Genomic DNA, 21,751 nt, shown 5'->3' on the forward strand with positions numbered 1-21,751 from the left:
TTATATAGATTTGTAATTTACTTCTACTTAAAAATCTCCAGTCTTCCCATACTTATCAGCTGCTGTATGTCCTGTAGGAAATGTTTTATTTTTTTAGTCTGACACAGTGCTCTTTGCTGCCACCTCTTTCCAAAACAGGAACTGTCTAGAGCAGTGGCAAAACCTCTCCTTCTCTAAACAATTCCTGACATGGACAGAGGTGGCAGCAGAGAGCACTGTATCAAACTGGAAAGCATACACCACTTCCTACAGGACATACAGCAGCTGATAAGGATATTGGAGAACGCAAGATTTTTAAATAGAAGTAAATTACAAATCTATATAACATTCTGGAACCAGCTGATTCGAAAGAAAAAGATTTTTCGCTGGACAACCCCTTTAAATCATATTAGGATTTAGGATATAGCAATATGTATGTAGATAGCTATGTGTGAGTAAACCAATGGTACCTATGGTCCCGTGTAAGCTATGCATGGTGACTGACGATCAACACGCTGCAAAACATCAGACCCTTTTCATAAAACATATACCGAATTTTCTGGTGTATAAGACGACTTTGTAATCCCAAAAAAAGAAGTCAGGGGACATCTTAAAGGCCGGGTATGGTCGCCCCATACGTTAGGGGAGCTAAAAAATGCCGCATCCCCACCATACGAGGTGACCACTATAAAAAAATTCTACTCATCTGTGACCCGTTTCCGGCAGCCGTGCCTGCGTTGGAGGTCCCTGAAGCTCTCCCGGCAGCCGAGCGTCTCCGAGCTTCTCCAATGAGATGCTTGGCTATCTTGGGGAGCTTCGGGGACCTCTGGCGCAGGCAGTGTGCGGAAACGGGACAGCCGGGAACGGGTCACAGGTGAGTTAATAGTTGTTTTTTTTTCTTTAGCTGCAGCAGGGTTTATTAGCTGGAGCCCTTCTGCGGTCAGGCAGGGGTTACCATTTTCCGGTGTATAAGATGAACCGCTGAAAATCTTATTGAAAGGCGGGGGTCGTCTTGTACGCCGGAAACTACTGTACATTAAAGTGACACTGTCGCCCCATTTTTGCATTATGACTGTTCTACACAGGTGTAAAGGGTAAATTTAGCAGTTTTCATACCTTATTTTATATCATACGTCATGGTGCTTGTTCCAGTAAAAAGTCATCTTTTATCAACTGCGGATGGGGATACCTGGGCGGGGCTTTACGGCTGAAGCGCCATTTATGTCCTCCCCCAGTGCCACTTAGCCCCCTCTCTGTGATGTAATCGGCACATAAGCCCCACCCCTCAGCGGCCATTGGAAGGGCCGTCCTAAAGGTCTAGGCCTCACTAGATTGGCCCACACCAATGGCTGCTGGGGGCCAAGTGGTGCTTTGGCCATGAAGCGCCCGCCCAGGTATCCCAATCTGCAGATGATAAAAGATGACTTTTTACTAGAACAAACACCATGACGTATGATATACAATAAGGTATGAAAACTGCTAAATTTACCCTTTACACCTGTGTAGAGATGTCAGAATGCAAAAAGGCCCCCCCCATTTTTGCATTCTGACATCTCTACAATCTACGATGCGTTTTTGCTGTCCCTTTAAAGTGACACTATCCCCCCCGATTAAAGGGACAGCAAAAACGCATCGTAAACCCGGCCTAAAATAACTTCAGGTCCTAGCTCCTGCCTGACATGTCTTTCCGTACAGAAGAGCAGATTTGTAGCTTTTTTTAATGCAATATATTTGGTACATAGCAGATTATTTCTACTCGTTGTCCCCATTACTTTCCAAACTGCAAATCAGGAACACCCTAATGGAAGGCTTAACACTTCTGAAGGATGTTATTATGCCAGGGCTAAAAGCCACCGCACTCCTATATACCAGTGGGAGGATGGAACATTACGCTGTGTAAGTGCAGGAATATAAGAGAACGGGACATGCGCAGTATGTACGGCAGAGCCGCTCTGTCAGGGGAGCGCTCTTATCCCTGGGTTTATAAGGACATTTTCTGTGAATCCGGATGCTGCTGTAGAATGGCAAATGCCAACATGATTTTTCCATTGCAAGTGAAAAGTACCCGACAGTCATTGCTTCTGCTGGCAGGCCCGGAGTACAAAGCGCTGTTGTGACTCAAGTGGCACAAAGACTGGCTGAAGGAACTCATTCACTGCCAGGAAGGCAGCAACTCAAGAACGCCAGGGATGACATTTAAAGGAGCACACGCTGTAGTACTGACCCCGTGTATGACTAATCTAGGCTTCTTGGAATATATGATGCCCTTGACTCTGATCCTGCAGCGCTTGCTGTATCCATAGTTAAATAAAAATAAAGCTGATGAAGGGTAAAACACTTAAAATAATTTTGCACTATTTGGAAATTTTCATGACCCTTCAAGAATGGGTGGTGTTGGAAACTGCAGTTCAATGTTTCCAAATGTAAAAAAAATTAACTTGGGGAGGAGGAATCCTCTATCTGAGTGTCATATCTGCAGTTCTGTGTTGGCAAAGACTTCAGAAGAGGAGGATTTAGGGGTAGTTCAACCAGGCGCTAGGGAAAGCTAATCATATGCTGGGCTGTATAGCTAGAGGTATAACCTATAGGAAGAGGGAGACTGTGATCCCGCTGTATAGAGCTCTGGTGACATCACATCTGGAATACTGTGTCCAGTTCTGGAGACCTCACCTATGTAAAGATATAGGTAAAGGATCAGGAAAGGCTTAAGTATGTAAATCTGTATAGTCTGGAGGAAAGAAGGGAAAGGGGGAACATGATTGAAACCTTTATATATGTTAAAGGGGTAGTGCAGCGGTAAAGAATTATTGACAGAATAACACACATTACAAAGTTATACAACTTTGTAATGTATGTTATGTCTGTGAATGGCCCCCTTCCCGTGTTCCCCGACCCCCACCCGTGTACCCGGAAGTGTGGTGCGCTATACATACCTGTCACGTGCCGACTCGTCTCCGATCTTCAGTCTGCGATGCCGTCTTCGGACGGCCGGGCCGAATCCCACCGTCCGTCCTGAGTGCCGGCCGCCCCTTTTAGCGTCATCAGATGCTCATCCGCGATTGGCTGAGCACAGTTTGGCTCAGCCAATCGCGGCTGAACAGCTGATGACGCGGCAGAGGGCGGCCGGCACTCAGGACGGACGGATTCGGCCGAAGACGACATCGCTGACTGAAGATTGGAGACGAGTCGGCATGTGACAGGTATGTATAGCGCACCACACTTTGGGGTACACGGGTGGGGGTGGTGGGACACGGGGAAGGGGGCCATTCACAGACATAACATACATTACAAAGTTGTATAACTTTGTAATGTATGTTATTCTGTAAATAATTTTTTACCGCCGCACTACCCCTTTAAAGGACTAAATAAGGTTCAGGAGGGAAGTGTTTTTAATAAAACTGAACTCAAGAACAAGAGGACACAGTGACAGGTTAGTTGGGGGAAAGATCAGATGCAACATGAGAAAATATTATTTTACTGAAAGAGTAGTAGGTGCTTGGAACAAATGAGGTGGTTGGTAAATCTACAGTAACTGAATATAAACATGCATGGGATAAACATATATGTATCCTAAGATAATAAGAAGGGGGCTACTAAAAGGTCAAACTAGATGGACCAGGGGGGCTTTTTCTGCCGACAATCTTCTATGTTTCTTCTACTGTATGTGTTTAGGTTGTATATATACCATGGGCCCTGACCAATGTGGTTGTGGTGGGGTCCTCAAGGAGAAGGGATCAAACTCTCTCTGGATGCATCTCCTCTTATAGAGGGTGGATGGGATCTGTGGTGGATTGCATTGGGCTATAGGCCCAAGGGTCATGGAAAGAAAACACTTTCTGTCCATAATGGCAAAACCAAGCACCAATGTAGGTGTAAGGAAACCTAAAATTACACAGATCACATATGCAACTCTTAGAAGCAAGTTCTTAGAAGCTGATATGATGATTTGCTTAGCCTAAGTGGAAAGCAGTTGTAAAGGGCATCCCTCATCATGGAGGACTCGTCCTGTCCTGTATTGTACAGACATACTATTGATTTGTATGAGCTCTTTGCAATGCCTTATTTCCCCAGTGGTGGCACTACAGGGACACTGAATATTTCTTGCTGACTACAGTTGATGCCTGGGGGTTTCAGTAGAGGAACACAGTGTGATTATCCTATTTAAAAGGGTCCTATCCAACAGGTAGGGATTGTCCCTTTTAGTCGCTTCAAAAACTTTTCATAGAGATGTAAAAAGTTTTGATCGGTCTTGTTCAGACCCGTACTGTTAGGGACAATGAAATAATACTGTAATATCTGCAGAATTTCATCCCCTTGATAAAACCTTCCTCGGTAAGTGCTAATAATATATACATCAAGCTAAATCCCTTTATTTAGTCTGTGTTACTCACCATATAGAATACAATGGAGATGCAGTGAAGCCCATACAAAGCTGACAGATCTCAAATACAAGCTTCGGGGGATGGATTCCAGTACTCAGAGTTTATTTTAATAAGAGAATTTAATTTATATTTATTTTATGGCTTGCATCTCTCACCTTGGATTTGCTGTTGCTATGGCATATTATATAATAACAGATTGAGACTGGCTTATATGTGAATATTCCTAGAATTAGAGCGATCAGTGAGGGTAGCCTGTGGTAGATGTCATTGGCCTCTTCAGACACATAACATTTATGGCAGAAGTTTTCCAAAATTTTTGGGGGGAGTTTGACCCGGTGCCCAACAGACTCAGACAATGTAGAATTGGGCTTGTTGGGCTCTGCCACGGCGTCTACTGTTTAGTGTCCAAAGGTGTGACTATAGCATAATCACATATGTTCCTCATCTATATCTTCTTCATAAATGGCTTCCTCTCTGATCTTGTTTCTGCTAGACTGTGTATTAGCTGTTGAAGAGTGCATGAGGGCAACACAAGCTAATATTACAGGCCTATGGGGTTTACCAATGAACCATTCATTATGGTAGCTGGCAATTTTAAGTCTACATGTTGAAGCAACAACAGAACCACAGACCACTGGGGCCCGGAACTACTTGTCCAAGTAGTGAGGTCTACTGAAAGATCAAGAAATATTTGGCCCCAAGTGATGTTTGGCCCATTAAACGCTGTGGATTGAGTAAAAACTATGTCTTGAGGAAAGTCAGTGATTAGTGTTGAGCAGAGAGGCCAAACTGTTCGGGTCCGATAAGGTTCTCCGCTCAGTATTTTGACTCCCTAGAGTTGCAAAGATTGGACACAGCCATATAGTTAGTACAGCCTATGGCTGTATCCATGTTTTCCAGAACTCTCTAGAGCTACATCCAACCTCTGCAGCCGTGGGGAGCCAAAAAACGAGCGTTCAGGTTCAGAGAACATTGCCGAACTCGAACAGTTTGCTCTCTCCGCTCAACAAGATCAGTGATTTCAAATTCCTCCTATGGGCACCTGGATCCAACTGGCAAGATGGACCTAACTTGTCATCTTGTCACTTGCACAGGCAAGATGAAAGTCACAGGCTGTATCCATGTTTTCCCGGACTCCCTACGGCTGCATCCAACTTCTTCAGCCACCAGACTTGAGCATGCTCCACCTGCGCTCATTTGTAGACCGTATCACTAGTAAGACTACTAGACACAAGAGGGGGGCCAGTGTACCTTAGGGCTTATGGAGCTGACAGAGAAGATTAAAAAATGGGCAACAAAAATTGGACATGGTCTGCAAGAGAAGACATTTTGGAAAACTCTTGGAGAACGTAATACATCTGGTTTTGAAGAAAAAAGAATAAGAGATAACACGCCCGAAAGCTTAGACTGTCATAATATTCGGATGAATACTTTCCAAGAGAAGGTGAACCGGAGAGTGAGGACGCACAAACTAAAACTAGGATGAAAGATCAGAAGTAACATAAGAGGGCAGACTGGGTGGACCTTGTCATTTTTTCCAATCATTTCCGCACCATTAGGATTAAGTTGTCAGTAGTTGATGTGGGTGGATGTCGGAAAACCCTGGCTGTTGGAAAGTAAAAAAAAAACTCCTAAGATAACAACACTATATTAGCAATAACATGATAATACTACTGTCTATTCTTTCCTCTCACACTGGGCTGTGCCATGATTGTGCTAGTCAGGGGCATAACTACCATTCATGGGGCCCCATAGCAAAATACACTATGGGCCCCATGAATCCTAGGGTATGTGAGAGGACTGCCTCCCTTCCTCCCGGACTGTGCTCTGAGGCTTCCACAGCATCTAACTGCCCTCAGCCCTCTCCTGGATGGCACCCACAGACCATCCCTCCTCCCCGGGATGGCACTAAGAGCGGCTCTCACAGAGCAGCTCTCTCAGGACACTGTGAACATTGTCCCAGGGGGAAGGGGTGGTCTGTAAGCCCCAACCGGAAAAGGACAGGGGTGATCGCTGCGCCGCGTGAGCCACTCTCAGCGTCGTCCTGGGGGAAGGGGGGTTGGAGCAGCTCTGAGCGCTGTACCATGGAGGCAGGCCACTCTCTGTCAGGGGGAGCTTGGATCTCCGGACGTAGTGCCCCATAGCAGTTGCGTGGTTTGCCTCCATGGTAGCTACGCCACTGATACTAGTATATGTTGGCAAACACCTACATAGAAGAAAGGAATGTAATGTCAAAGCTGTCTCTCAAATGCTTAAGTCAAAATAGGGTTAACCTAGTCATCTTGCCAATATACTCCACCGTCTTTCAAGATCCTACTTTGAAGGCCTGACCAGAACAACATCATAGTGCCAGCTAGAACCATTCTTGATTGAGGAATTGGTGTTTTATGGTTGGCCCGGCCTGTTATTATGGTAAGAAAACCAGTGTGTATATGTCAGGCTGTTCTGATAGTGAATGATACAACATATACAACATATACAGTATTCATCACTTCTATCCCACAAAGTAAATGGAAATTACCAACACTTTTATTAGCGCTCCATAGAAACCTGACCAAATAAATGGAAACAGATGGCCAATCAAAAAATCATCTCATCCTCCATGCAAAGATTTACGATACTACATTTTTTCCTGGTTGATCACATAGGTATTGGCAAGTTCCACCCATCTCTCACTTACATCACAGTCTGTTCTTATTTACCATATGGAAATAGCTTTCTGCCAAATCCAGATTATATACGGTACTCAAGAAGGTCAGGGGCTACTAATAAAAATACAACATATCATATGTAACATGGAAACTACTACAAGTGGCACTTTAAAGAGTGTTCCCACCTGTGGATAATACTGTGCTGGGGCAAAGGAAGTCTTTTATTACAATAAAGCAACAGATTCTGTATTTACAGGGATGTAAATAAAAAAAGAAAAACATACTCACCGTCTATTTTCCCTAGTCTTTCTTCTGCCAGTGTTTTCAGATTTGGGGTTTGTACATAGCATTGGACGCTCAGCCAATCAGCAGCCACAGTGGGCAATGCGATGTGCCAGCCCCAAACACAGAAGTGCTGCACAGTGGGGATCGGAACACTAAGAAACGGCAGCAGCGGAGGAGTGAGGAAGGTAAGTACAAGGGTTTTTTTTATTTTTATCCTCCGCCTGGGCAACAGAACAAAGAAATACCCCTTTAAAACAGGATGACTCAAAGCCTGGTAAGTGGATTTGACCTTTTCTCCTCTACCCTCTTGTTTACTTGCCGCTTGGTTAAGAACTGTATACATATAGGGGGAGATTGATCAAACATGGTGTAAAGTGAAACTGGCTCAGTTGCCCCTAGCAACCAATCAGGTTCCACTTTTAATTTTCCAAAGAGTCTGTAAAAAATGAAAGGTGGAATCTGATTGGTTGCTAGGGGCTACTGAGCCAGTTTCACTTTACACCATGTTTGATAAATCTCCCCCAATAGGGTCTAAAGGATAATGCATTCTAGGCTCTTAGGACAAGAAGTAGTTATAAAGGCTGTGACCCATGATATCACTTCTTGCTTCTCAGCAACCCTGCAGCACAGAGCATAAGAGCTGGAGTAGAGTCTGGAGAAGACTATTTAAAGGTTGGCCATTTAAGTTGATTGCTTATCTTTAGTATCTTTGCATTGAACAGGTTATCAACGAACAGAAAAAAATACAGCTGCTTTCTTCCAGAAACAGCACCACTGTTGTCCTTGATTTGCCTGTGGCTGAGTGGAGTGAATGGAGCTAAGTTGTAAGGAGGACAGGCAGGGCCGCTTTAACCAGAGGGCACATGGTGCACGTGCACCGGGCCCACTGGTTAAAGGGGCCCCCCCGAGCAGGCCGGCCGTTGCTATGTGCGACCAGTGCGGTCGCACAGGGCTCCGGCCTCCAGCCTGTCAGGGGGGAGCGCCATGGATGAGTAATCTACTTACCCCTCCATGGCGCCCCCTGCAGGGTCCCCCCGTCCGCCGCTGCCCCCGCCCGCTGCTGCTGCTTCTGCGGCGCTTCAGCGCTTCAGCAGCAGCGATACTGACAGAGAGAGAGCCATTGGCTCCCTCCCTGTCAGTCACTCTTGTGGCCGCACTCTCCCTCTAGCGCCCGACGTCACTGGAGCATCGGCGCGAGGGTAAGGGGAGTGCAGCCTTTTGTGACCGCAGGAAGTGCGGCCAAAAGAGGGAAGAGAAAAGGAACGCGTGGACCTAGGTGAGTAAAAGTGTTTGTTTTTTTCAATGTTATATGGGAGGGGGAGCACAGGGGGTTATATACTATGGGGGAGCACAGGGGGCTATATACTATGGGGGAGCACAGGGGAGCTATATACTACTGGGGAGCACAGGGGGCTATATACTATTGAGGAGCACAGGGGAGCTATATACTATGAGGGAGCACAGGGGGCTATATACTATTGGGGAGCACAGGGGGCTATATACTATTGGGGAGCACAGGGGTCTATATACTATGGGGGAGAGCACAGGGGGCTATATACTATTGGGGGAGAGCACAGGGGGGGCTATATACTATTGGGAGGAGAGCACAGGGGGGCTATATACTATTGTGGGAGAGCACAGGGGGGCTATATACAATTGTGAGAGAGCATAGGGGGGCTATATACTATTGGAGAGCACAGGGGGGCTATATACTACTGGGGAGAGTGCACAGGGGGGCTATATACTAATGGGGGAGCGCACAGGAGGGCTGTATATAACTGGAGGAGCACATGAGGGTCTATATACTACAGGGACACCTTAAAACTATGGAGGCACAGAGGGGTGTAACTATGTAGGGGTACAGAGGGGTGTAACTACTGTATAGGGGTACAAGGGACCTAACTACTGTATGTGTTGGAGCCTAAAATATTTGTCTGGCAGATTCTGGAGAGAAGATTCACAGCCAGGAGAAGACTTCAAGGTGGCCCAGGCTGAATGGAGAGAAAAAGAAAAGGTGACAGACTCTGATCGGAGAAGATGCCCCAGGTGAGTCACTGGATGTAACTGCACTCTGTTATAGGGTTGTAGTGTTAGGGGTCATGATGTGGCGGTATTATGTAATGGTATCATTGGTGATATCTTTCTGTTTTGTTTAGTGCAGTTTTTATGTAATATGTAATCACTGTATGGAGGAAATAGTGTTATAAGGTAACTACTGTATGTATTGGGGCTCTTGATACAGTGTGGGGGCAAATTCAGTACATTATACAATGTGCCGAAAGGGAAGGGGCCCACCCTTGAGGGCTGTGCACTGGGCCCACCAATGTATTAAAACGGCCCTGAGGACAGGTGTGGGGCTGTTTTTAGAAGAAACCTGCTATGTTTTCTTGATACTGCATGATCCCTTTAAAAAAAGCGGGTTCCCCAACAAACATCTGGCATCTGACGGAGAACCTGGCTGCGAGTGTTCATTTCTCCCACAGCGCCACCACAGGAAAAGAAAGGAATTACACAGCTCTCATGTAAATCAATGGCACACAAAATTCACACTTAAAGGGAATCTGTCACTAGGTTCTTGTTGCTTTAAAAGAGGGCAGCATAACTAGTGATGGAAATTCTGAACAGATCGGTGTATTACTTACATCATTTTGTTCAGCTGTTCTCCTAATATGCAGGAGAATAGGATTCCTACCACACACCTCCTCCGCCCTCCCACTGCTTATTGACAGCTGACTGCCTATACACAGCATGGACAGATACCTGCCAATCAGCAGCTGGTGGGTGGAGTTTTCTGCTTCTCATGAATATCCAGGACTACTGGGCTCATGCACATAATGGAGAGGAATACTTATTGTCCATGTTATACAGGAGGATATCTCTGAATCAGCTGCACAGAAACATCATTCTGTTCAGCTTCTCTCTCACTAGTTTATGCTACCCTTAGATAGCTACTGACAGAGTCTCTTTAAGCAAATTGCATCTTTTGGTTTAGCCAAAATACGACTAACAACTCCGCTTCATCCCCACCTGGATTATATTTGAAGTGGGCTCAGGTTTGTTACCACCAAACAAGGAATAGAGAACACAGAATCTTAATTCTTATTATATACCGGGGGTGGACGGAAACCACAAAGGATAATTAGCGAGAATACAAAACAATTCTATTGCGCCAGAACAAATCTGAGCATTATTATTCTGAAATAGGTTCAATGATTCTTTGTTAGTTTTTTATTATTTTTTTTTATTAAGCCCCTGGCAAATTCTGTTTTGTGATATAATAATAATAGCTAAGCTTCTAGACAGACAGACTAGAGCTGTCGGTAATAATCATTATTATGTTATGTTTTTTAATATCAGAGGGAAAGAGAGGAGAGCTATATGCCGGCATTATACTTTACTCCAAGGGGGATGCCTTAGAGAGAAAGAAGGAATTAGTATGTAGGTGATATAATAATTGCAACACAAGATATCACGCTGAAGGAGTTCCAATATATAGGACCCTGAGGCATCATTTAACTCTGCCTACCGCGGCTTGAGAGATAAACCTTGTTGAATATACACTACATGTAAATAGGAAAGCAAGGCTGTGTACCTGGGTGCTGTAGTACAGTATATATATATATATATATATATATATATATATATATATACACACATCTAAAGCAGGCTAAATAGAAGTAGTTGTAGACACAACCACTGGACTGGCACCAGTCATTACAGAGACTCTGTCAGTAGGTTTATGCTGTCCTATATAAGAGTAGCATAAACTAGTGACAGAGAAGCTGCACAGAACAATGATGTATCACTTACATTGTTCTGTGCAGCTGATCCAGAGATATCCTCCTGAATAACATGGACAATAAGTAGTCCTCTCCATTATGTGCATGAGCCCAGTAGTCCTGGATATTCATGAGAAGCAGAAAACTCCACCCACCAGCTGCTGATTGGCAGTTATCTATCCATGCTGTGTATAGGCAGTCAACTGTCAATCAGCATCTGGAGGGCAGGGGGAGGGGTGTGGCAAGAATCCTATTCTCCTGCATATTAGGACAACATAATACACCGATCTGTTCAGCAGTTTATGCTGCCCTCATTTAAGGTTGAATAAACCTAGTAACAGATTCCCTTTAACCATTACATGGCCACAGATATGTAGACTCCTTTTTCTAATTCTTAAATTCTAGGACCAACCAAGTGCATAAAATCAGCATACAGTGACGGAATCAACATAGATAGGAAAGAGAATAAAGAGTTCAAGAATAGAGATGAGCGCAACTGGAGCATGCTCAAGTCCCTTTGTTCAGCATTTGAATACTGTGACTAAAGAAGTTGGATGCAGCCTTGACTGTATCTCCAGACTTCCCAGGGCTGCATCCAAGTCCTTCAGCCATTACTATTCAAGTGCAGAACAACTGGACTTAAGCATGCTCCAGCTGCGCTCATTCAAGAACATTTAATCGGACTCTATGTTATGGTAGGGCTGAAGCAGTAGCCCACACAAGGTCACGGAATGGATCTGCCATGTCACGATACATAAAGTTGTTAGAAGGCATATTGAGTTGGACCATACAGCCAAGTATATGTATTCACATTTTTCTGTTAATCTATGTTATTATAAAACATTTAAGGGAAAATGCTACCAAAGCTATGTTATAGAGCAGAAGGAGCTGAGTGGATTGATATACTGTATATCTTTATGGAAAAAGATTCAGTATAACTTGTAATTTATTTATTGAAATCTCTGATGTTTCCATGCTAAGGAGTCCAGTCCATTGAGTGACACCGCCCACTGGACTCCTTAACACAAGGAGAAGTCCACTGAAAATGATAATTTTCCACCATGCAGTGGCAGGGAGGAACATAATAAACAAGCTCTACTTACCTCTCCCCATGTTTCTGCTCCTGGTTTTACTTTACCACAAACGTCATGACTCAGCTGATGGATTGCCCACTCAGCCAGTGAGTGACTGGGGCAGGACGTCTGGCATATTCCCCTGAGCTGTGATGACATTGCAATTCAGCGGAAAATGAGTTCTGACGGGGGTCTGGGAGCCTGTGACGTGGTGCTTTGGGGGCACGGGGAGGGGTTAGTAGCGCCTGTTTATTATGTTCCCCCCTGCCACTGCCTGGTGGCAAATTATGATTTTCTGCAGACTTCTCCTTTAATGCTCGGAGATGTTTGTGGTGCATCTGGTTGTACGTTGGCACTTGTGCCATTGAGGGCTGTGGGCTGATGGTTTTGGTGTTGTTGCTGCATGTTTTGGTGATGGCTGAGGGAGTGGTGGTCTTTTTTGCTTAGTGTTTCTTCATGTGGTAGGAGCTGGTTGCTGTAAGAGCCCTGTATGCTCATCATGGTGGACCTCTACTGGATGGGAGTAGATAAGCCGGGACCTTGCATAAGGGCTCGTTCCCACTGAGGAAAGGTAGCGGAACATGTTCATTCTTCAGCGCGTACAGAGCAGCAGCGCGCGCCTCCCATAGACTCCCATTATGAGCGGGAGGCTAACGGCATTCCGTCGCGGAATTCCGCTAGCTTTGCTCAGTGGGAACGGGGCCTTAGAGTAACATTACCTTAGCAGTGATGTCAGTTACAGCACTAGGACTAAGATGGTCTAAGTTTGGCCTTGATTTATACTCTATAAAAAAATTCAAAGAATACCCACAGGAGGTCTGAGATGGAAAGTACAGCCTGGGTGCTGCCACCAAATGGAACATATGTGTGTTAATCTCAGAGGCTGGTGATCTGCATGTAAGAGATCATTCTGGAATAAATCACAGTCTCCATCCACATGGGTATCACCAGCTAAAGGAGTCACCTAGATTTGAAAATGACTCAAACATCACACATGGATTTGTAGCAACAGAACAGTCCCTCCCTGTACCATACCAGATCACTTCTTCTAGATGGGGGGGCATATAACCTTCAGTATTATACCACAAACAAAGTTTGTGTAGTCCATATATCTCAAGGCAATAAGTCTTTCTAGAACTTCTACAACAGATGCCCACTGGACTTCCTTGCACCTCTCCTCCAACGTTCCCACAACGCTGCCCCTCCTCCTCAATCTAAGCTGATATTCTTGAATGCAAATACCTATTCATCAAGTAGCCTTGTGTAAAGCTATATACCGTGTTTCCCCGGGAAAAAAATACCCTCCTAAAATAAGACACCCCAACTACTCTACTCTCTAGCCTAAAGTAAGCCCCCCCCCCCCATGAAAATAAGGCACCCCTTTTCTAAACTAGGGCCCCCTTAAAAAGTAGGGTGTCCCCCCAAAAAGAAAGGTCATCCGTTGCCACCCGCCGCCCTCACCTAATCCCCTCATGGACCTCCGAAGCCCCCCCAAAAAACATAGTGCCTGTTTTTGAGGGGAAAAAATATAAGACACTGTCCTGTTTTTGGGGAACCATGGTATTTCCAAAGGAAATATTCGCATCTATGTGATTCTTTGGGGATATTTTTACATGCTGAACAGATTACATAATTTTGTCCAGCCGTTCTAATATGCAGGAGAATAGGATTCTTGCCATGCCCCTCCCCCCGCCCTCTAGCTGCTGATTGACAGTTGACTGTCTATACACAGCATGATTAGATAACTGCCAATCAGCAGCTGGTGGGCAGAGTTTTTTTTTGCTTTTCATGAATGTCCAGGACTACTGGGCTCACGCACATAATGAAGAGGACTACTTATTGTCCATGTTATTCAGGAGGATATCTCTGGATCAGTTGCACAGAACAATGTAAGTGATCTATCATTCTGTTCAGCTTCTCTGTCACTAGTTTATGCTACCCTGAGACAGGACAGCATAAACCTACTGAGAGAGTCTCTCTGAAATATCTATATCATAAAAATCAAAGTCTGTCTGTCTGTCTGTCCCAAATAGACTTCCAAACGCCTGAACCGTTTGACCCCAAATTTGGCCCACAGATACATTGGGTGCCCGGGAAGGTTATTGCGAAGGTCCCGTCCCCGCCAGATGTACAGGAGGGGAGGGGAAGGGGAAAGAGCGCCCCATAGAGATGAATTGGAAAATCTCCTCACTGCAAACACAGGTGATATAATTAGCTGCAGCAGACACGGCAGTTGGAGCCTTAGCAACCAATAGGATTACTGCTTTCATTTTCACAGGGAGCAATGGTTGCTAGGGAAGCTGCCTCACAACATCCACAGTAATAACTGGTAGAGCCCCTACTCCATCTATACAGTACATGTATATACAGGGCCCCCTACTCCATCTATACAGTACATGTATATACAGGACCCCCTACTCCATCTATACAGTACATGTATACAGGACCCCCTACTCCATCTATACAGTACATGTATATACAGGACCCCCTACTCCATCTATACAGTACATGTATATACAGGGCCCCCTACTCCATCTATACAGTACATGTATATACAGGGCCCCCTACTCCATCTATACAGGACATGTATATACAGGACCCCCTACTCCATCTATACAGTACATGTATATACAGGGCCCCCTACTCCATCTATACAGTACATGTATATACAGGACCCCCTACTCCATCTATACAGTACATGTATATGCAGGGCCCCCTACTCCATCTATACAGTACATGTATATACAGGGCCCCCTACTCCATCTATACATTACATGTATATACAGGAGCCCCTACTCCATCTATACAGTACATGTATATACAGGGCCCCCTACTCCCATCTATACAGTACATGTATATACAGGACCCCCTACTCCATCTATACAGTACATGTATATACAGGAGCCCCTACTCCATCTATACAGTACATGTATATACAGGACCCCCTACTCCATCTATACAGTACATGTATATACAGGACCCCCTACTCCATCTATACAGGACATGTATATACAGGACCCCCTACTCCATCTATACAGTACATGTATACAGGACCCCCTACTCCATCTATACAGTACATGTATATACAGGACCCCCTACTCCATCTATACAGTACATATATATACAGGACCCCCTACTCCATCTATACAGTACATGTATACAGGGCCCCCTACTCCATCTATACAGTACATGTATATACAGGACCCCCTACTCCATCTATACAGTACATGTATATATAGGACCCCCTACTCCATCTATACAGTACATGTATACAGGACCCCCTACTCCATCTATACAGTACATGTATATACAGGACCCCCTACTCCATCTATACATTACATGTATATACAGGGCCCCCTACTCCATCTATACAGTACATGTATATACAGGACCCCCTACTCCATCTATACAGTACATGTATATACAGGACCCCCTACTCCATCTATACATTACATGTATATACAGGGCCCCCTACTCCATCTATACAGTACATGTATATACAGGGCCGCCTACTCCATCTATACAGTACATGTATATACAGGGCCCCCTACTCCATATATACAGTACATGTATATACAGGGCCCCCTACTCCATCCATACAGTACATGTATATACAGGGCACTACAGGTATACCAAACTGTGACCGGGTAACACTGTCATACCAGACCTGACCAATACCGCCATACTGTGCTGGATAACACTGTTGCAGTGTCCCAGAACAGCCCTTCTTATGCTCATACTTTTATTATAACCAGTTCTGTTCTGGAAAGCTATGGTCCACTGCAAACTGCGTGTATTGTGTCACCCCTGCAGTATTCAGGTCTGCTATTTCATTCATTTATTGCATGTATATTCAGGTATCAGTGTCTAATGGTATTATGTCGCCTCCTAGTGGTCAAGTATGGTACTTCTCATGTATATTTCTCTGTATATGCCTAATGGTGTGATGATGCAATGGCTGGATGTCACGTGACTGTGCCCTGCTTCCATGGTAACTCCAATGGTCATCGAGCTTTTGGCTGGGGTTACCATGTGACTTCCTGTTCTACCGGAGTCTATTCCCTACCATCAAGGGAATAGGTTGTGTGTCTGTCCTCTCTACCTGCTGGGAGAGAGGCCTGCGTGTGCTCTGTTGCTCCAGTCCACTGGCTGTGTTCCTGTCTCAAGTCTCAAGATTCTCATCTGGGTGTCGATTCTTCAGTCATTCTTCAGTTCCTCTCATCATCATCTTCTCTAATCATCCACAGCAAGTATTTCATTCGAGTCTCATTCCACCCAGCATCTCAACTTCAGTTTCACTACTACTCCCCTCATTCAGCACGCTACTCTCACAGCCTATTGCAGCATCACCCATTACTCTGCTTTATTCAAGATTGCCTTATTCCCGGTTGCATCCGGAGAGACTGTTGCTACTAGTTACCACCGTTACAATAAATATACAACTACCGTTGTTTCTGAACCTTGGCATTGGTGTGATAATTGGTGCCCTGACTAAGGACAACGAAGAATCGCTTGCCCAGTATTCCCGCAGGGTCAGGAGCCCGGTTTCCAGCTGTATCACCCTCGTGCCTACACCGTGACCACATTATCCTACAGCTGCCCCGGTTCCTGCCTGTTAGCACCATCTACACTGCGGAGTGGCCCCTAGGGGCCAGGGCATAGCACTGTCATACCAGACCTGATCAATACTGCCATATACTGTGACTTGATAACACTGCCACACCAGACCTGACCAATACCGCCATACTGTGCTGGATAACACTGTCATACGAGACCTGACCAATACCACCATACTATGACTGGATAACAATGCCACACCAGACCAATACCGCCATACTGTGACTGGATAACACTGCCATACCAGACCTGATCAATACTGCCATATACTGTGACTGGATAACACTGCCACACCAGACCTGACCAATACCACCATACTATGACTGGATAACACTGTCATACCAGACCTGACCAATACCACCATACTGTGACTGGATAACACTGCCACACCAGACCTGACCAATACCGCCATACTGTGACTGGATAACACTGCCATACCAGACCTGATCAATACTGCCATATACTGTGACTGGATAACACTGCCACACCAGACCTGACCAATACTGCCTTACTGTGCTGGATAACACTGTCATACCAGACCTGACCAATACCACCATACTGTGACTGGATAACACTGCCATACCAGACCTGACCAATACCACCAAACTGTGACTGGGTAACACCGCCACACCAGACCTGACCAATACCGCCATACTGTGACTGGATAACACCATCATATCAAACCTGACCAATACCGCCATACTGTGACTGGATAACACCGCTATATTAGACCTGACCAATACCACCATACTGTGACTGGATAACACTGCCACACCAGACCTGACCAATACCGCCATACTGTGACTGGATAACACTGCCATACCAGACCTGATCAATACTGCCATATACTGTGACTGGATAACACTGCCACACCAGACCTGACCAATACCGCCATACTGTGACTGGATAACACTGCCACACCAGACCTGACCAATACCGCCATACTGTGACTGGATAACACTGCCACACCAGACCTGACCAATACCGCCATACTGTGACTGGATAACACCGCCACACCAGACCTGACCAATACCGCCATACTGTGACTGGATAACACTGCCACACCAGACCTGACCAATACCGCCATACTGTGACTGGATAACACCGCTATACAAGACCTGACCAAAGATTTTCTGGCAAATCTGAATGGGAGGGTACTGCCCCTCTGCAAGGTGCTACCCTACGCACCAGACCATGGGTGCCTAATGGTAAATACGACCCTGCAGGTATACAGGACACTACAGGTATACAGGACCCCAAAACTATACACTACAAGTGCACGGGACCTCCACCAACTATATACTACAGGTATACAGGACCCCAAACTTTACACTACAGGTATACAGGACCCCCAAACTATACACTACAGGTATACAGGACCTCCACCAACTATATACTTCAGGTATACAGGACCTCCACCAACTATATACTACAGGTATACAGGACCCCAAACTATACACTACAGGTATACAGGACCCCAAAACTATACACTACAGGTATACAGAAACTCCACCAACTATATACTACAGGTATATAGGACACCAAACTATACACTACAGGTATACAGGACCTCAAAACTATACACTACAGGTATACAGGACCTATACCAACTCTATACTACAGGTATACAGCACCTTCACCAACTCTTTACTACAGGTATACAGGACCCCAAAGCTATATACTACAGGTATACAGGAACTCCACCAACTATATACTACAGGTATACAGGACCCCAAACTATACACTACAGGTATACAGGACCCCAAAGCTATATACTACAGGTATACATGAACTCCACCAACTATATACTACAGGTATATAGGACCCCAAACTATACACTACAGGTATACAGGACCTCCACCAACTCTATACTACAGTTATACTGGACCCTCAAACTATGCACTACAGGTATACAGGACCCCCGAACTATGTACTACAGGTATACAAGACCTCCACCAATTATACACTACAGGTATCCAGGACCCTTAAACTATAAACTACAGGTATACAAGACCTCCACCAACTATACATTACAGATATACAGCACCAACTATATACTACAGGTATACAGGACCCCCAAACTATACAGTAAAGGAATACAGGACCTTCACCAACTGTACACTGCAGGTATACAGGACCTCCCTCAACTATACACTACAGGTATACAGCCCCCCCCCAACTACACACTACAGGTATACAGGACCCCCTCAACTATACACTATAGGTATACAGCCCCCCCAACTATGCACTACAGATATGCGAGACCTCTAAAAACTATACATTGTGGGTATACAGAACCCCTCCAACTATGCACTACAGGTATACACTAATTCCACTGATTAACTTAGATGAAACAATACCTTTAGCTTTGCCTCCTGGGCACCTTAGAACAAATCTAATTAACACACTGACACTTTATACCTGGGCAGCGCCGGGTACATTTTCTAGTATATATATATATATATATATATATATATATATATATATATATATATGATACAATTATATAAAGTCAGACTGGATGGACCATGACGTCTTCTTCTTCTATGATTCAACATGCAATGCAAAAAAATGTAAAGTACCCTGTCACATTGAACAAACCTTTCACCATATCAAAAGTTGTGATTGGTCAGGGTCATACCCCCCACTAATCATTTATTACAACCAGGAGAAGCATATGGTTATGCACTTCTCCACTCTCCACTGTCAAAGATGGGCTTCAGACTTCAGACTAGGCTGGAAGCTGGGGAGCGATGCGCTTAGCTGAGTGCTTCTCCCATCTCTAACAATCAGTGGCACATGACCTGTCAAAACTGATACATTTAAAACTTTTTTTTTTTTAAGTGACAGCGCCACATTTTGTTATTTAAAGATTATGCTACCCACCAGTGACGTATTAAGTGACCGCCTACTTCGTCTCACCTTGACCCTGCAGAGATAGCAGTATTCAATACATAGAATGATTATAACACAGATTCCTAGGGCACATGAATAAACATAGGTCCCATAAATTAACATGGGAATGGTGCCAATTATGGAGGCAGCCGTGAAAGACGACAAAAAAAAAAAAATTCAATACGTTATCAAATAACTCAGGGACTGGCACTCAGCTGGCAGAGATATAACATTATAAACAAGGCGCAACATGTGCAGCGTGTTTGTCACACCCCTTACGCTCCTTCACACTAACTTAAGTCCCATGGCACTACCACCAGATCTTGTAGAACTAGAACTCTCAGCACGCCTGCCAAGACATAATCTGCTTGGAATGCTGAAAACCGCTTCTCACACTCCCGGAGCACAACTCCCACTCTTGTGTATAATAGTGCAGGTTTACTAGGAGCTCCTGAAACTATTCACAGGTATCCGATTTCTTCTCCTGGACAATAACGCCACCAGACAGGTTCCCAACCACCGTCCCTGAAGAAGTTGAAGAATTACACAGTACCCTTTTTGTATCAATGGCTAAAGATGCCAACGACGCCACCTGATAAGGTGACTTACCTGCTTCTGGGATAGTCTGTCCTAGGGCAGGAGAGAGCAGAGAGTGCAAGACTAGCAGGACAAACATATCAAAGTGCAGGTTGGTGAAACTCGCTGCTACCAAAACGTCTTCTCCGGATCATAGTCGTCTTCAGCAGGGGGCATCACAGGTTTTTCCCTCCTGTAAGGATCTCATTCCCAGGGTATCTTATGGGACAGGTTTAATTCATGACTGACACTCTTTCCTACCCAGGAGCTGTGTTTGTAGTGCCAGGAGAGAACTCTGCTACACCCACTTGTGAAGATTTCTCCAGTGACTCCAGCTTTAACCATGTGAGGACAGGAATGCAGGATGTCTTCTTGTGCAGAGTTTAGGGGCAGGTTGCAGCAACTGCAAAGACAAGCGATGAAGTCATCCAAAGCTTCTTGTGCCTCACATGGTAGGGAAAGCAAAAGTTTGATTTTTCTGGCACTACACACCCTGCGTAGTCTCAGACACCAGGGATTCTGCAAGGTCCTATAGCCAGCCAACCCAAGGGAAGCATTCATTCACTGTGTGAGTGCAACAGCTGGATACACATGTAGCAGCTCTGGACATAATGTGAGGGGTTGCAGAACAGTTCTCTGTAGCCTGCAGCTCTCTGCTGTCAAACCATAGGAAACAACAAGTGTCTTTTAGGGAATTTTCCGTAACTCCGGGCTGGAAAATATTATTGTGACCTCTACACTGGGTCATTTAAAGGGGCGCAGCATGGTTTATTACCAGCAGAACATTTACTTCTATCTCATCATTATTATTTTTCTTATTTAAAATGTAAAATATAAATAATAAATATTTACCATATTCTCCACTGTGACACAAATGGTGCAGATAACTTTTTTAACAAGTGACAACTATTTTTTTTAAGCAGTTTTCACACCAGGGTCAAAGATCTTGTGGGCCACAGTGATTGTTGTCTGGCAGCCAGTCCTTCATTGCCAGCCTGCCACACCAACGTGGTTGCAGCAGCCCTGCACCCCCTTTGATCCTTGTGACCACTATGCTATTATGGCAGGAGATAAGGAGTTTTCTATTTTAAAAAAAAACCCTCAACCTTTTCAATACTTATCATCTGCTTTATGTCCTGCAGGAAGTGGTGTATTCTTTCCAGTCTGACACAGTGCTCTCTGCTGCCACCTCTGTCCAGAGTAGTAGCAAATCCCCATAGAAAACCTCTCCTGCTCTGGACAGTTCCTGACATGGACAGAGGTGGCAGCAGAGAGCACTGTGTCAGTCTGCAAAGAATATACCACTTCCTGCAGGACATACAGCAGCTGATAAGTAAGTCACTTTTTCGCACATCCCTGCATTAGTTCCCCTATTGAAATCAATGGGAATTTTAAATTTTGCATGTAAATCCATATCATAATTCACAGCGAAATCTACACAGATTTCAAATGCGCATTTGGAGGTGAATTTTAAATAACTACATGTACAAGCCCTAAGCATAATTTCTAGCACA

General features: G+C 44.8%; 1 protein-coding gene across 1 annotated transcript in view; it reads right to left on the reverse strand.

Annotated features, from left to right (window-relative positions):
• The window catches only part of VWA1 (von Willebrand factor A domain containing 1), a 66,621-nt gene extending 45,873 nt beyond the window's left edge, over positions 1-20,748 (reverse strand). The window contains exon 1 of the mRNA XM_069947502.1: positions 20,271-20,748. Coding sequence (XP_069803603.1) covers positions 20,271-20,337 — 67 coding nt within the window. The 5' untranslated portion in view covers positions 20,338-20,748. The remainder of the gene's footprint in view (positions 1-20,270) is intronic.
• Positions 20,749-21,751: the final 1,003 nt, after the last annotated feature.

This window comes from Dendropsophus ebraccatus, chromosome 12 (genome assembly GCF_027789765.1).
Source record: "Dendropsophus ebraccatus isolate aDenEbr1 chromosome 12, aDenEbr1.pat, whole genome shotgun sequence".
Lineage (NCBI taxonomy): Eukaryota > Metazoa > Chordata > Amphibia > Anura > Hylidae > Dendropsophus > Dendropsophus ebraccatus.